The sequence below is a fragment of the Agelaius phoeniceus genome, chromosome 22 (genome assembly GCF_051311805.1).
Source record: "Agelaius phoeniceus isolate bAgePho1 chromosome 22, bAgePho1.hap1, whole genome shotgun sequence".
NCBI lineage: Eukaryota > Metazoa > Chordata > Aves > Passeriformes > Icteridae > Agelaius > Agelaius phoeniceus.
In genome coordinates this window covers 3,345,606-3,361,159 of record NC_135286.1, presented here as the reverse complement: position 1 = coordinate 3,361,159, position 15,554 = coordinate 3,345,606, and the positions used below count along the sequence as shown (strand labels likewise).

General features: G+C 58.1%; 2 protein-coding genes across 2 annotated transcripts; both read left to right on the top strand.

Annotated features, from left to right (window-relative positions):
* Window positions 1–1,149: 1,149 nt before the first annotated feature.
* CSF3R (colony stimulating factor 3 receptor) lies at window positions 1,150–7,658 on the top strand. Its single transcript, XM_054648260.2, has 16 exons — window positions 1,150–1,366; window positions 2,133–2,228; window positions 2,505–2,804; window positions 2,880–3,003; window positions 3,078–3,247; window positions 3,929–4,083; window positions 4,251–4,410; window positions 4,694–4,770; window positions 4,991–5,204; window positions 5,372–5,560; window positions 5,741–5,842; window positions 6,094–6,240; window positions 6,427–6,567; window positions 6,691–6,781; window positions 6,917–6,998; window positions 7,100–7,658. The coding sequence occupies exons 2-16, from the start codon at window positions 2,159–2,161 to the stop codon at window positions 7,481–7,483; spliced, it is 2,406 nt and encodes an 801-aa protein (XP_054504235.2). The 5' UTR covers window positions 1,150–1,366; window positions 2,133–2,158; the 3' UTR covers window positions 7,484–7,658.
* A 363-nt stretch (window positions 7,659–8,021) lies between these two features.
* Window positions 8,022–15,094, top strand: MRPS15 (mitochondrial ribosomal protein S15). Its single transcript, XM_054648365.2, has 8 exons — window positions 8,022–8,179; window positions 9,134–9,196; window positions 9,775–9,850; window positions 10,574–10,622; window positions 11,118–11,202; window positions 12,309–12,367; window positions 14,366–14,557; window positions 14,909–15,094. The coding sequence occupies exons 1-8, from the start codon at window positions 8,104–8,106 to the stop codon at window positions 15,047–15,049; spliced, it is 741 nt and encodes a 246-aa protein (XP_054504340.2). The 5' UTR covers window positions 8,022–8,103; the 3' UTR covers window positions 15,050–15,094.
* Window positions 15,095–15,554: the final 460 nt, after the last annotated feature.

Genomic DNA, 15,554 nt, shown 5'->3' with positions numbered 1-15,554 from the left:
GGTGAGGGATGCAAAATCCCCTCCCCAGCCCGGATCCCAGCCTGCGGCGGGGCCCCAGCGGCGGCGGGCCCTTGCCGGTGTCCAGCTGGGTGTTTGCAGCGCTACGCCCTCGGTTCCCACGGAGATGCCCGGGTCGCCATGGCTACCCCACGGATATTCCTGCTCGGCTGGTAAACAGCCCGCACGGCACCGGCTTCCGTCCCGAAGTGCTGGAGGTTGCTACACCCCAGGGAAATGTTGCGAGGGCAGCTCCCCCCAGCCCGGGCAGGCAGTGGGCATCGGCCCCGTGCCCCAGCCCAGGGTGCTGAGCCCCCACCCCACCCCTACCAGCAGCCTGACCCGTTACAAGCAGGGCAGGTTTGGGGGAAAGTGCCTTTGCTTGGACCGTCGGGCTTGTGAGGTCGGTGCTGAGAGCCCCAGGCCGTCCCCTCCGGTTCTGCAGGAGGCAAAGCCAGATCTGCCCAGGCGGGTCTCCCACCCCACTGACACACTCTGCCCCCAGGGCGCTGGCTCTGGCCCCCCAGATTTTGGCAGCGTGGGGCTATGTGAGCCCTGTAACATGGAAATGAAACACCGCCCCTGGCCAGAGTAAACAGCTCTTTGCACAACAGCCGCCGTGGTTGCGAAGGCTGAGTGTGGGAGGGTTGAGCAAACCTCTGTTTACCCCCATGCCAGCCCCATCCCACCAGACACGGGATTCCCCACTGGGGCTGTGCTCCAGCCTGGCACGGGTGGGCACAGCAGCTCGGCACGGCCCCAGAAAAGGAGCTGTGAAATAACACGGGTTAATGGTCAGAACTGGGTTGCCCTTGTGGGCTGCTCACCCTGGGGCAAGCTGGACTATGTGGACATGGACACAGACACGGCTTGGGGATGTGAGCTGCTCCCAGGTGGCGTCACACAGCTGGGTTTGCCTCCTGCCCCTTGAGTTGCTCATTCCCTGGCCCATGGCCTCCTGCCACTTCCCCCAGTGTCCCTCTGCCGCGTCCCCCAGCCCAGCCGGGTGGCCCCAGGGCAGTTGCAGTGAGGAAGTGTCCGTGCCCCATCCCGGCTGCGCCAATCCCAGCCCTGGAGCGGGCAGGGTGGAGGCCGGGCGCTGCTCGGGGTGCCCGCGCCCCCTGGGCTTTCCTGCCTGCGGCGAGCGAGGAGGGGGTCGCAGGCTTCAGGGAAGTGTTTTGCAATCACCTTCTTCAGAGCGTCACAGCAACTAACGGCCCTGGTTTTGAGGAACTAACGGGGAAAGCAGCATGTTAGCAAACACTCCGGGCACGGCCAGCCGCCGGCTGCCGGAGCCCCGCGCTCGGAGCGGGCGGTGAGCGGCTCCCGGGCACGCCGGACACGGAGGACGGGCAGGGATGGAGGAGAGGTAGGGATGGAGGTGGGGTAGGGGTGGTGCCACTCAGGTCACACAGAGCAGCATCTGGTCCGTGGCTGCTCTGCCCGTCCCCTGCCTGGGACAGCCACACGTGCCGAGTGCCCAGGGCTGGCCGCTGTCCCACTCCCACACTCGAGTGCTTCACCTCCCTCTGGATGTTGGCTTGGGGGTGAGGAGCTGTGGGCACCTGGGCACAGTGTGGGCAGCCCCTCCTGGGCCACGAACGTGTCTGGGACCCGTCCGGGGCAGAGGCGGCCGCCCCTCCAGGGCCATTCCCAGCAGCAGGCAGGGGACAGCCGGGAGGGGCGTGGGCAGGACCCCGCGGCCCCGGCCTGTCCCGCTCTGCTGCTGTCCGTCATTCGCTTCCCTCTCCTTATAGCTTATCGCCCTCCGCCGCCCTCACCCGCCCTCAAACCGCAAATCTCTGCCCGGCAGCGGCTGGAGATAATGGAGATAAAAATCAGCCCGTGCCTGCGGCCGGGCTCAGGGTGCTGTGGTGCCCGGGACGGTGCCGGGTGCGGGGGGACGGACCCGCGTTCCGGGCTCTCTCCGCTGCGCTTCCCACTCCAGCGGCTGTGGCGGCGCGGGCGGCGAGCCGGGGGCGGAGGTGTCAGAAGGGCTGCGGGAAGGGCTGACGCTGCCAGCGAAAGGACATTCTGCTCCAGGAAGAGCCGGTGACAATGGAGCCCGGCTCCTTCAGCCCACCTCGTCCCCAGCCCTTGCCGACCCCCAGGACAAGCCGCTTTCTCCGTTCCAGGTGATGCCAAAGCCACGGAGGAGACCATGGCCAGGCGCGGTGCTGGGACACCCTTCCTGCCGCAGCTCTCCCTGCTCCTGCTGCTCCACCTGGGCGGTGAGTGCGGGGTCCATCCTGTCCTGTGCCACAGGCACAGCATCCCCAGCAGCCTGTGCCCTGGCCGGGGCCCCGGGGCAGGCAGGAACGGCAGGCACGGGCAGGATGGGGCCTGGCACGTGCCCGTGCCTTGCCCAACGCTCGGCTCTTCCTCTCCAGAGTGGGGGGCCCATCTAAGGGAAGAGGCTCGTCCCTATGTCCTGCCCGGGCGCTGAGGAGCTGAGATGGCTTTGGCACAGCTGTGCCCAGGATGTGACAGGTTTTTCCTGCCTGCAGGGACACTGGGCTGTGCCTCGGTGACTGTGAGCCCCCCCATTGTGCTCCTGGGCTCGGCTGTCACGGCATCCTGCACCATCCAGAGAGAGCTCTGCCAAGGCTTGGAGCAGGGGAGGCTCCAGATCAGCTGGATGCTGGACAGCAAGCCTGTGGCTGGGAGCCAGCGCCAGGGTCCAGGGGGCACAGAGGTGTCCAACCTCACCCTGCCCCGCTTCAACCGCACCCAGGCCAGGCTGTTCTGCTGTGTGGAGTGGAATGGGACCAAGCAGCGCGTTGGCATGGCCGAGATCAGGGCGGGCTGTAAGTCTGCTGCCACTACAGGTCACCCTCCTTCCCAGTAGGGACGGGCACTTGCTCAGCCTCTTTCTCCCCCAGACCCTCCTGCAAAGCCCCTCAACCTCAGCTGTGTCCTGAACCTCGATGACTACGGGCTGACGTGCCAATGGCAGCCGGGAACCAACAGCCACCTCCCCACCAGCTTCGTGCTGAAATGCATGGGGTAAGTGCCAGGACCATTATCCCCTGCCAAACCCCACAGCAAGGAGCCCGAGCTCACTGCCCTGTCTGCTGCAGGAGCAGAGCCCAGGCAGTGACAGGGTGCACCCCACGAGGAGGGCACAGCCACTGCACGGTGCCACGCCGGCTGCTGCAGCTGTACCGGCAAATGGAGATCTGGGTGTCTGCCACCAACGCCCTGGGCACGGCCGAGTCCGAGCACCTCCACATCGACCCCATGGACGTGGGTGAGTGACAGCACACAGGTCAGGGGCCAGGGAAGCTCGTCAGGGGTATTAAAGTGACATTAAAGCACGTGGGGCCCATTTTATGGGCAGGTTCTGTGATGAATGTCCTGCCGGGATGAATCGGTGCCAGCGCCACGCTGCAGAGCGAGCAGCACGCACGGCGGGTTATGAGCTGCCAGTTGACCTGCTGCACTCCACAGCTCCTGCAGCAATTGATTACCCATTTATTCAGCAGCTCTATTAATAATGGATCCTGTGCCTATAAACTATTTATAAAAGGAGCCTTCCCAGATGGAGAGATTTATCCGCCCTGATCTGGGGCTGGGGAAGGGCTGCCCAGGAACCAGCTGAGCTCTCCCATGGCTGTGCCACACTCTGACCCCCGAGCAGACCCAAATGTGGGGTGTTCCAGGCACCAGGCCCCATGGAATCTGTTTTCTCTGCATAGGCATTAATGCAGAGCTGTGCCAGTGTTGCATTACTGCATCCCAAGCAGGGGCATACACCAGCTCCTGTCCCTTGCCACCAGCCATTCTCCTAAATGTTTTGGGGTGGTTTCCCACATTTCTTGCCGCAGCACCCTGGCTGCAGCTCCTGGCACTAACAAAGGCACATGTGAGGTCATGGCTCTGGGCACTGCCCACCACACACCTCTCCAACTCTCCCCTGCCCTTCCTGCAGCCAAGCTGGACCCCCCAACCCTGCAGAGCATCCAGTCCATCCCCTTCCAGACCGACTGCATTGCCCTGGCCTGGGATGTGGCGCGGGGCACAAAGCACATGGAGCTGCAGTGTGAGCTGCGCTACCGGGCACCCGAGGACCCTGCCTGGGCCCTGGTGAGTGCTGCTGGGACAGGGGGCCTGGGCAGGAGCCAGAACCCTCCCTCTGCTCCAAGCAGTGGGAGTGGAGGAGTCCCCATGTGAGTGGGACAGCAAAGAGTCCCCTGAGCCCACAGCAGGGCCCGAGGCAGGAGCCAGCACAGCCCTCGTTTGGCCGCCCCCAGGTCAGCGGCATCATCGGCCAGGCGGGCACGGCGCAGCGCTGCGGTTTCCTCTTTGGCACTCAGTACCACTTCCAGATGCGCTGCCGGCGCAGCTCAGCCTCAGCACTGGGCTCCTGGAGCGAGTGGAGCCCGGGCAGGAACTACACCACCCACGAGAAGGGTGAGTGTGAGTCACCGGGGGGTGCCCTGTGCCCGAGCAGGTGGCACAGCACTGGGGACACACAGTACAGTGCTGGGGACATAGGGCACAGTGCTGGGGACACATGGGACAGCACTGGGGACACATGGCAGAGAGCAGCTGGGGACGCATGGCAGAGCGCTGGGGACACACAGCACAGTACTGGGGACACAGTGCTGGGGACACAGTGCTGGGGACACAGGACATAATCCTGGGGGCAAAGCCACATGGGTCCCTCTCAGCTCCTGTTCCCCTCCCATTGCAGCCCCCACAGGGAAGCTGGACGCGTGGTGGGAGGCTCAGCCAGCCGGGGGGCAGCTGGAGGTGCAGCTGCGCTGGAAGGTGAGCAGGGGGGTGGGCAGGGGGCACTGTCTGAGGGGCATTGCCTGGGGGGCATTGCCTGAGGGGCATTGCCTGGGGGGCATTTCCTGGGCGGGCATTACCTGGGGGGTGTTGCCTGGGGGGGTATTGCCTGGGCGCCATTGCCTGGGGGGCATTGCCTATGGGGCATTGCCTGAGGTCCCCGCAGGGACTGCCACCCACACGCCCTGCCCGCACCCAGGCCCCACGGCAGCGGGAGGCCAACGGGCGAGTGCTGGGCTACCGTGTGACCCTGAGCCCCCGGAGGAGGGGCAGGGACCCCCCCACCGTCTGCAACACCACCCACACCCAGTGCAACTTCTCGGTGCCCGCGGCCGCCAGGAGGGTTTATCTCTCAGCCTACAACGCCGCCGGCGAGTCGGCACCGACCGAGGTGATGCTGCTGGAGAGGACAGGTGAGGGCAGCGCCCGAAACCTCCGCGGGTGCCCCGGGGCTCTGCTCGCCCCGAGCGAGCTGCACAGCCAGGGCAAGGAGAGGGCAGGCTCCAAACCCGGGCGCACAGGGGGACATGAGGGAGAGGTGCTCTCCTCTCCCACCATCCCGGCTGCTTGTCCCACGCAGGTCAGCCCCTGGCCGGGCTCCGGGCTGTGCCCGGGGGTGAGCGCAGCCTCTGGGTGCACTGGGAGGCACCGCTGGCCCCAGTGACCGCCTACATCCTGGAGTGGCAGCGGGTGGCAGCAGAGCCTGGGCACTGCAGGGCGTGCTGGCAGATGGAGCGTGATGGGGCAGCCACCACAGCCCTTATCCAGGGTAAGGGGGGCTCCTGATCCCCAGGTCAGCTGGCCCAGGGGGCTGGCACCCATCCTGACCAAACCAGGACCCAACCTACTCCCCACCCTGCCTCCTCCCTGTGGATCCACCCCAGGGTGGGTGGGCTGGTGCCGTGGTGCTGGGGGGTCTCAGCAGTGCCCCCTCTGCTCTCCATTGCAGATGGCATCGAGCCTTTCCAGCGCTACAACATCTCACTGTACCCCCTCTATGAGGGCACTGTCGGGGTGCCCATCCACACCACAGCCTACTCCCAGCAGAAGGGTATGTGAGGAGCCCCACCACCAGGACTTTGCCCTTCCAAAAGAATGAACCACCTCTCCCCCGTGTACCCCAAATCCAGGGGCTGTAGCAAAGACCTCAGCCTGGGGGGCTGCATTTGTCTCATCTCTGAGTCAGCTCAGCCCCCTACACCATGGGCACCCACACCTTGGGAGTGGGACCCCCCCATCAGTTCCCACCCGAGGCAGTGGCTCTGCTCAGCACTTGGTCCCCCTTTCTCCTGCTCTTTCCAGCACCGTCCCATGCCCCCAAGCTTCACCTGAAGAGGATCAGCAAGTCAGAGGCCGAGCTGTGCTGGGAGCCACTGCCAGTGGAGGTGCAGAACGGCTTCATCACCAGCTACACCATCTTCTGGGCCAGCAGCATCACCAGCATGGCCAGTGAGTCCTGCCTGCAGCACCACTGACCTGGCCCTCTGTCCCACCTCAATATCAGGAGCCCCTGTGTCCTGCTCTGGGAGGATCAGGGAGTTTTGTGGGTCCCTCACTGGGCTCCCTGCCAGCAGAGCCCTGAGGGCTGTGCAGGTGGGGGCACTCTGCCACACCAACAGCCCCGTGTGTCCCCAGGTGCCACCGTGAATCCTTCCCTCAGCTCCTTTGCCATCCGGGGGCTGAAGCCATCGACCCTGTACAAGGTGCACATCATGGCATCCACGGCTGCTGGCAGCACCAACGGCACCAGCCTGATCCTGGTGACCACAGTGCTGGGTGAGGGCTGCAGCCAGCCGGGGCAGGGGACACGGGAGGGGACCTGGTCCTGCCCTGGCTTCATGGCACAGCACAGCTGGCAGTGCCCACTGCAGCTCCCTGTGACCCTGTCCCTCTTCCCAGATGACACTGAGCTCCAATTCCTCTTCCTGAGCCTGGGGCTGGTCTTTGTCGGGCTCATGGTGTTGCTCATCTGCTTCCAGAAGAACGAGCGGTGAGTGGCAGAGCCCTGCCCCAGGCTGGGCTGCTGCTGGGACAGGGTGGCCTTGGAGAGCTGGGAACCAGTCCAGCACTGAGGCCACCCATTCCAGCCCGCCTCGCTGAGTCCCCTCACCCCCGTGGTCCCCAGAATGAAGGAGCAGCTCTGGCCCAGCGTCCCCGACCCTGCCAACAGCAGCCTGGGCAAGTGGGTGCCAGCAGCGCTGCCACAGGTGAGACCGTTCGCCGCTTCCCCAGTTCCCACCCAGCTCATGGCCCCGGGAGGGACAGCAGGGACGGGTGGCACCGCCCGTGACCTCCCGCTGCTCCCCAGGAGCCGCTCCAGAGCCTCGCCGCGAGGGAGCCCGGCCCGGCCGCCATCTCCACGGTCACCGTGCTGGAAGGGGAACCGGGCAAGCAGCCGGGGAAGGAGCACCCCGCCCTGGCCGCCGTCCCCCCGGCGCTGTCGCGGCCCTACGTGCGGCAGGAGGGTCCCGGGGAGCCGGTGCAGTACGCGCGGGTGGGCGGCGCGGGGTACCGGGGCCAGCGGCTGCTCCCCGAGCCCGCTCCCCGCTTCTACGAGAACCTGCGGGGCCGCGGCGACGGCAGCGGCGGCGGGGACTGGGCGTTCCTGGAGGAGCCCCCCGCCACCTTCCCGCTGCTGCAGGGGCTCCGCATCGGCGGGGCCGAGGAGCTGCACGAGTGCCGGGCGGACTAGCGCGGGATGGAGCCGGGCAGCGACACCGGGTCCGCCACCGGGATGGAGCCCCGGGGTGCGGGACACCGGGTCCGCCCGCGGGGCTCCAGCCGCACCCCGGGGCGCTGCCCGGCTCCATCCCGTTCTGTGTCCGTATCCCCTCCCGACCGCCTCCCTCCGAAATAAACGGGGTCGTGCTGAGAACAACCCGGGCGTCTCTGCGGGAAGGGGATGGGGACGGGGAGGGGGACAGGATGGAAACCAGGGCCGGGACCGGGACCAGACCAGGAAGAGGACGGGACCGAGACGGGGATGGGGATGGGGATGGGATGGGATAGGACCGAGACGGGGACAGGACGGGGATCGGAACCGAGACGAGGACGGATAGGGGACGAAACCGAAACGGGGACGGAGATGGAGATAGGGACGGGGTCTGAATGGGCACGGGTACCAGGACGAGGATGGGGACAGTTAAGGCACCGGGAAGGGTCCGGGACCGGAACGAGGACGGGGAGGGGACCAGGATCCTGGACGGCCATCGACGCGCTCGGCGTTCGGTTTCTCCTCCCCGTCTCGGCGCTCGGCAGTCGCGCCTGGGCAAGATGGCGGCGCCCATGGCGGCGTGTCGGTGAGCGCGGGCCATGCTGGCACTGCTGGGCCGCGGCCTGGCCGGGCCCGCCCGTGCCGGGGCCGCCGTGCTGGGCAGGGCACAGCCCGGTGAGGGGCACGGGGGGCTCGGGAGGCCGCTGGGAGGGAGGGTGGAAAGGGAAGCGGATCCCGCTGGAGGAATTGGGAGCGGCCGGGGCCGCGGTGGGAGCTGAGGGTGCGGGGAAAGGACAATCTTGGGGGTGGCCGGGGGCCCTCAGGGGGTCGCACACCGGGCTCGTGGTCTGTCCCCGTGAAACGAGACGGGGCACCGGGTGACCTTGGGGGTAGCCGGGGTGCAGGGGTGCCTCGGAACAGCGTGGGCGAGCGGGGTTGGCCGAGCCGGGCACAGGCGAGCGGCCTGAAGCGGGTTCTGGTCCCAGCAGCAGGGCCCTGAACGAGCAGCTGGAAGAGTTTGTTCTTGAAAGGTCAAAGAGTGACCGAGTCCCGGCTGGTGATGAATATTCACATCTGTGTCAGACAAATGTTGTCGCCGCGTTGTCCCCAGGTGTCACTGCCCCTGAGCTCAGGCACCGCGGTGGCCCAGGGCAGCCCATCCATGTCGCTAATGAGATTAATTAATCAGTTAATTCAGCAGTTTGAACCCTCTAAATGATCACGTTTGCCCAGGGGAGCTCTCACTCTACTCAGTGTGTGCAGTCAGCCCTGCTGCTCCAGCCCTGGCATTTGCTCACTGTCAGGCACCACAGCTTGGTTTGTGTTAGCACCATGTGAGAGCCACCTTGAGCCACCCCACACCTCTGGGACTAAAGATCTCCCTGGTCACTGACCACACAGAGTTTGTGTTAGCACAGTGTGAGAGCCACCCTGAGCTATCCCACACCTCTGGGACTAAAGATCTGCCTGGGCACTGATCACCCAGAGGCTCAGTGCTCTGACCCCACACACCCAGCAGTGTTTGACTGTACAGAGAAGCACACAGTACAGAGCATTGACTGGACTGTACAGAGTATTTGACTGGAGAAGTGCACTCCTCTCTGAATCCTTTCTGTCTCTCCCACCCAGGCTGCAGTCCTGTGCTCCAGGCAGCCAGGGGCTATGCCAGACCTGTGACAAAGAAGAGGAAAGGTATGTCAGCATCCACAGGAGCAGTGTTTTGCTGTTGGCATGCTCAGAGCTGTGCCCTCATGGCACAGAAATCATTCCAGAAATAGTTCATTGCAAGCTCAGGAGTTAGTCAGAAGATTCTCCTTCTTCTGAGTGTGGGGAAATGAACAATTGTCAGTACCAGGAGATCTGTGAGGGTGGGCAGGCCCTGGCACAGGCTGCCCTGAGAAGCTGTGGCTGCCCCTGGATCCCTGGAAGTGCCCAAGGCCAGGCTGAACAGGGCTTGGAGCATCTTGGCATAGTGCAGCGTCCCTGCCATGGCAGGGGGTAGAATCAGATGAGCTTTAAGGTCTCTTCCAGCACAAACTATTTTGGTATTCTGTGACCTCTGAGCTCAGTGGACTGTTGTGAATACATGTACACCATATTGTAAACCCAGAGTGCTGAATGGAAGAGGCTGAACCTATTTTTGTGACTCAGTTCTGCCTTCTTGGCTGGATCTGCTCAGTTCTTGTTTGGAGCACACAGCCAGTTTCCTTCAGAGCATGCCAGAGCTCTGACTTTGTCCTGCCCTTCCTCCAATGTACCTCTCTCTGTAGACATCCCCAGCCATCTGGATGACCTTCCTCCCACCATGCTGAAGAAGGATTATGCCAATCTCCCAATCATGAACAGGTATGGACAGGGAGAGGGAGTGGCTGCTCTCTCCAGGGGTTTGTACCTCACAAATAAGGTATGTGGAAGCTGTCACCTGCTCACTAATTAGTTATTAATGCTCTGTGGGCACAAAAATGGCAAAGTCAGTTTGAAATCAAATTTACAGACACAGACAGTGGTCAGGGCTTGATTGTTCACTCCATGTGAGATCAAGTGCTGGTTGCCAACATCCTCTGTGGGCTTTGTAGCACATAAGGCAAAAAAAAGGAAATAATCTTGAAATACTAGAAACAGTCATCTTGGAAATAATCTATGCCTGTCCTGAACTCAGGTGATGGAGAGAGTCATTAAACAACTCCACATGAATTCAGCTGCTGCCAGCTTTGGGCTCTGGGGCTCAGCACTGTTGTGCTCTGATGCAGAGCTGCTCATGTGTGGTGCAGGGAGGGCCCCCAGTGGCCCAACTGTGACTTTCACTGCTCTTTGAAGGAACCAGCCTTAAAATTAAATATTTTTGCTGCAAAACTACTTTATACTCCTGTGATCTGAGCCATGATTTTGCTTAGGAAAGTGAGCACCAGTTTATGGCTGCCAGGTTTGGGAGGGGGAGAGTCCCTGTAAATTTTTAGAGTTAATTAAAGCTGAGAAAAGGGAGTATTTGAGTTCTGAGAAGCTGAGTTAATTTCTGTTGTTAAATAGAATTGTTTCTGGTTTATAAGCTGATTTGCCATCTCCTTGCAGCGTGGATGATGTGGTGAAACGCCTGCTGTCCCTGGAAATGGCAAGTCAGGTCAGTGTCATTCTGCTTGCTTGAAAATCAAACAGATTTAATGAACACCTTCATGTGAAACTTGTCTATGTTGTTAAATATCTTTCACTTACTGTATCTCTAAGTGACTGTAAACATGGGGTGATGAAAAACCAGAGTTTGCTCTTAAAATTTATCACACTAAAGTGGTAACAATTGCATATTAAATTGGGAGAAGAAAGTATTCAGGGGTGACAGGGCAGTGAGCTGTTCTGCTGCTGCTCATGGCTGACCCCCTGTGTTCTGGAAACCATTGCACTGGACAGCAGATGTCCTTCGAGTTATTTTTACTTTCCATATGCCCAAAAAACAAACAGGTAGGAAAGGGGCACAAAGATCTCCATGCCATTCCTCTACGCTTGCCACTTCAGCTTAAAAGGATGAGTAAAGGTCTGAATTGCAAAGCCTTTATCTGGGTGTTTGGGAAGAGAGCTGAGTGTTCTGGGACAGTGACAACCTCTTTTCTGTGCCCCACAGAGGGAGAAGTTGAAGGTAAAGACCCAGCAGCTGGTGGAGAAGGTCAGGAGGTCTCCCCATGACAATGGCTCCTTTGAGGTGCAAGGCAAGTTAAAAAAGGGAAGGGTATTGTTGGCAGATGAAACATCTCTGCTTCTATTCAGCTGTTCCCACCCCAGCACTTCCAGTTTGCTGTAGAATTCAGGAGAATCTCCTCCAGGAGAGCTGCTGAGGGGCAGGTAGCCTGCAGGATGCCCTGCAGGGCTGCTCCAGGTCTGCAAGTGTTGCAGAGGTTGCTGGGGTGCTTCCAAATTCCTGCTCCACATCCACCCTCCAGAGGCACTGTGTGCTTCATTCTGCTTGGAGTGCTTCTGTGACTTGAAGCACTGAGCTGCAGCTGTTACCAAAATGAACCAAATTCAGCCACAGAACCCAAATTTTTCTCTGCATCAGAGAGCTGTGGCTGAGGCACAGTGGGGACAGTGCAGGGACAAAGGTCATGCTGCACTGACCAACACTGACAGCTCCTTTGTCATCAGCAAAGCCCTTCAGTGCCTCAGGATGCCACCAGCCCCTCCCTCTAGCACCTGAAATCCCAAAGACCTGGTGCTGCCCTTGGAAAAAAAACCCTTTTATTGCTGTCTGCTCCCCCAGAGCTTAAACCCCATGAGGTGAAACAAATGTCAAATCGCTGGGAACTGAATGAATGCAAGAGGAATAAATTCAAAGACAAATTTATATGATGTGTTGCTAAAACCTTACCCTCTAATTAAGCAGCCTCATAACAATCACAGCCCTGCAGGTTGTGTGTTCTTGTTTGTTGTGCAGTGGGCTGTGGGCAGGGGCTGCTTTGGGCAGTGTTTGCTGTGGGCAGTGCTTGTTGTAGATGGTGTTTTGCTGTAGGCAGTGGTTTTTGTGCTGCTGTTTTGGTTTGGGTGCTGTTTTGTTTTGGGCAGCGTTTGGCCATGGGCAGTGTTTGCTGTGGGCAGTGTTTTTTGTGCTGCTGTGGGCAGTGTTTTGCTGTGGGCACTGTTTTATTTTGGACACTGTTTTATTTTGGGCGCTGTTTTGCCATGGGCAGCCCCTGCTGTGCTGCTGTGGGTCCCTGCAGGAGCAGCAGTGCTCAGCTGGCAGCTTGAGGCAAGGCAGATGATCCTAAATCACCTGGGAAAGCTGCTGCTCTCACACAGCTTCTCTCTCTGTCCTTTGCAGTTGCTATTTTGACCGCCAAGATTCGCACGCTCGAGGAGCACCTCCAGAGGCACCCCAAGGTAACTCAGGGATCTCAGCCCACAGCTGCTCAGGTGGTTTTCTCAGTTTATAGCAAAAGGAGTTTAATCTTGGGGATTATGGCTTTCCTAAGGAGGTTTATGAAATAGCTACAGCTGCTCCTTGGTGCCAGTGTGGGGAGCTGCTGGCTCAGGCACAGCTGGGTTCTCGCCCACTCTGCTCTGTGTTCAGGTTTGTTACTGTAGTGGAGGAAACAGCTGAGCAGATTCCTTTGGGCAGACTTGAGCTCCATTTCTCCTCACTGCAGATGTGGCTTCACCCCTTAGTTTTGACTAATTGATGATTGCAGCTGCAGTAATAAACAAAGAGCAAAATCTGTGCTTGTTCTGCTCATGGAAACGTTTGGTGGACAGCACTGTGTGAATGTCCCACTCCCTTGCCTGCAGCTACCTGGGTTCAGGCCCAAATTTGAGACAACTTGCCTGAATTTATGTTCATGAAAGAGACATCAAGGATTCTTTATGCAGGGCAAAAGGTGGGAAATGGATTGATAACTGCATTTGAAAGAAGTGCATAATTGTTACTCATGAAAACTTGAGGGATACAAGAGAACAGAACTGAGCTTTTTACTACAAGCCACCAGAAGCTGTACCAAGTGTTGAAGTTGGACCTCTTGGAATTCCTTGGCCGAATTTTTTACATAAATCACTTGTATAGGGCAGGGAGATGTCTCCTGTGAGGGATTGCCCTGACTGGTGTGGCTCAGGCTGTGCTTGTGCCCTTCCAAAGAACAGCCAGACAGTCAGAGCCAAGTCACAGATTATTTTCATATTTAATTTCTGGCAAAACAAAGGTAAATGCTTCTGTTATTCTGAAGCAGCACACTTAAAGAGAAGCAGGTTTTACCCAGAAGACCTTCCCTGCAGCTTTGGCACAGCCTGAAACTGTGCACAAGCTGGAAACAGTCTTCAGGGAAGGTGAAGGTGCAACCATGGAAGGGAGAAAGCAATTGCAGTGCAAAGTAAATTACATCTCCTTGGATCAGCTTGTGCTGACCTGATGTACTCCCAGCATCTGCCAACAGAAATTGTTCTAAGACTCTGTCCTTAACCTTATCATTGCATTTCAGCCAAAAGCTGCTCTGTTCTCAGTAATTTACTAGACAGGCAGGATGATCTGCTGTGGCAGTCACATTTTCTGGAAAAATCCCTTCAGCCCAGGATTTTTCTCCTGGGAAGCTGAGAGGCCTCAGAGAAAAAGGAAAACAATAACTATCTGATTTGTTTCTCCTGTGTTTTGCTCATTTGGAATGTGTTTGGAGATTGTTTCACTGGCTTCTGCTGTTGTTTTCACTCATTGGGCAATCAGTGCCAAGCTGTGTCAGGAACTCTGGAGAGAGTCACGAGTTTTCATTATTATCTTTTTAACCTGTAAGTATCCTTTCTGTATTCTTTAGTATAGTACTCTTTAATATAGTGTCACAAAATAATAAATTAGCCTTCTGAGACCATGGAGTCAGATTCATTATTGTGGGATTTGCTGGGTCCCCAGGATGAAGGAGGAGTTGAGAATCTGAATTTATGTTTTTAGAAGGCTAATGTATTATTATATTATATTATATTATATTATATTATATTATATTATATTATATTATATTATCTATACTTAAGAATAGAGAAAGGATACAGACAGAAGGCTTAACAAGAATGATAATGAAAATTCGTGACTCTTTCCAAAGTCCCATCACAGCTGGACAGTGATTGGTTACTAAGTAAAAACAATTCACATGAAACTAATCAAATATACACCTGATAGTAAACAATCTCTAGACCACATTCCAAAGCAGCAAAACAGGCAGAAGCAAATGAGATAATACTGTTTTTCTTTTTCTCTGAGGCTTCTCAGCTTCCCAGGAGAAAAAACCTTGGCGAAGGGATTTTTCAGAAAATATGACAGTAACACATCATTCCTTCCTGCATCTGGGGGGAATGAAATACAATAATCTGCCTGTAGTGGAGTGAACCTTGGGTGCTTTGCAGGACAAAAGCAACCGCAGGCTCATGCTGATGGGTCTGGACAGGAGGAGGAAGATGCTGGGCTACCTGCGCCGGGTCAACTACAGCACCTTTGAGAACACCTGCAAGGAGCTGGGCATCCAGTACAGCCCCCCCCAGCCCTACACCCGCCGCATCACCAAGCGCTGGATGGTCAAGAAGGCTTTGTGCATCAAGGTATGGAGCAGGGAAAAACCCCTCTGTGAAAGTGTGGGAAATGGGTTTTGTGGCATTCATGTTTGCTGGAGAAATCCCTTTGGTCAGGAAGGCTTTGTGCATCAAGGTATGGAGCAGGCTGCACAGGGAAAAACCCCTGTAAAGATGTGGTCTCAGAAGTCTTTTCCAGCCTGAAAGATTCAGTGATTGACTGGGTGGCTGTAACAGAATAATCTCAGATGGTTTCCTGGAGCAAGGAAGGCACAGAAGGAGGATTTGATCTGGCTCCTGCTGGAGCCACTTTGCCTGCAGCAGACACCCTGGGCAGCAGCTCTGCAGGCAGCTTTATTTCTCTCCCTTCTGCTTCCACAGGTGTTCCAGGAGAAGCAGAAGCTGCAAGCAGCTGAGAGACTGAAGAAGAGGAGAGAGTGGCAGGCGAGAGCAAGAGCTGCACGGGAACAGCAGGAGAAGCAGGTGCAGGAGAAGCAGGCGCAGGAGGGGACGCCTGTGTAGTGGCACAGCCAGGCTGACAATAAACTCCTGCCCAAAGACCTGAAACCTCTTTGCTCATGTGGTGTGGGCACCTGGGAAGGGCAGCTGGTGGTTTGAGTGGTTTAGAAGTTTAATTTCAGGCCGAGTGCTGGGCAGGTTGGTCTGTGAGAGGACCTTGGGGGCTCCAGCATTACCCTGCAGGTCTGTCAGTGGGAACAGCTCAAGGGCTGCCTGTGCCCTGTCAGCACAGCCAGTCCAGAGGTTTGCACTGCCACATCTTCTTAGATATTTATAAACTGAAACTTAAGACATTTAAATTGGACATTATGAATAAATTCTTCCCTATGAGGGTGGGGAGACCCTGGATCCCTGGGAAGTGTCCAAGGCCAGGTTGGACAGGGCTTGGAGCAACCTGGGGTAGTGGAAGGTGTCCCTGCCATGGCAGGGGTGGCACTGAGTGGGCTTTAAGGTCCTTTCCAACCCAAACCATTCCTCAGTGTGCTGGGGCTGTGCTTGTGCACTGGGA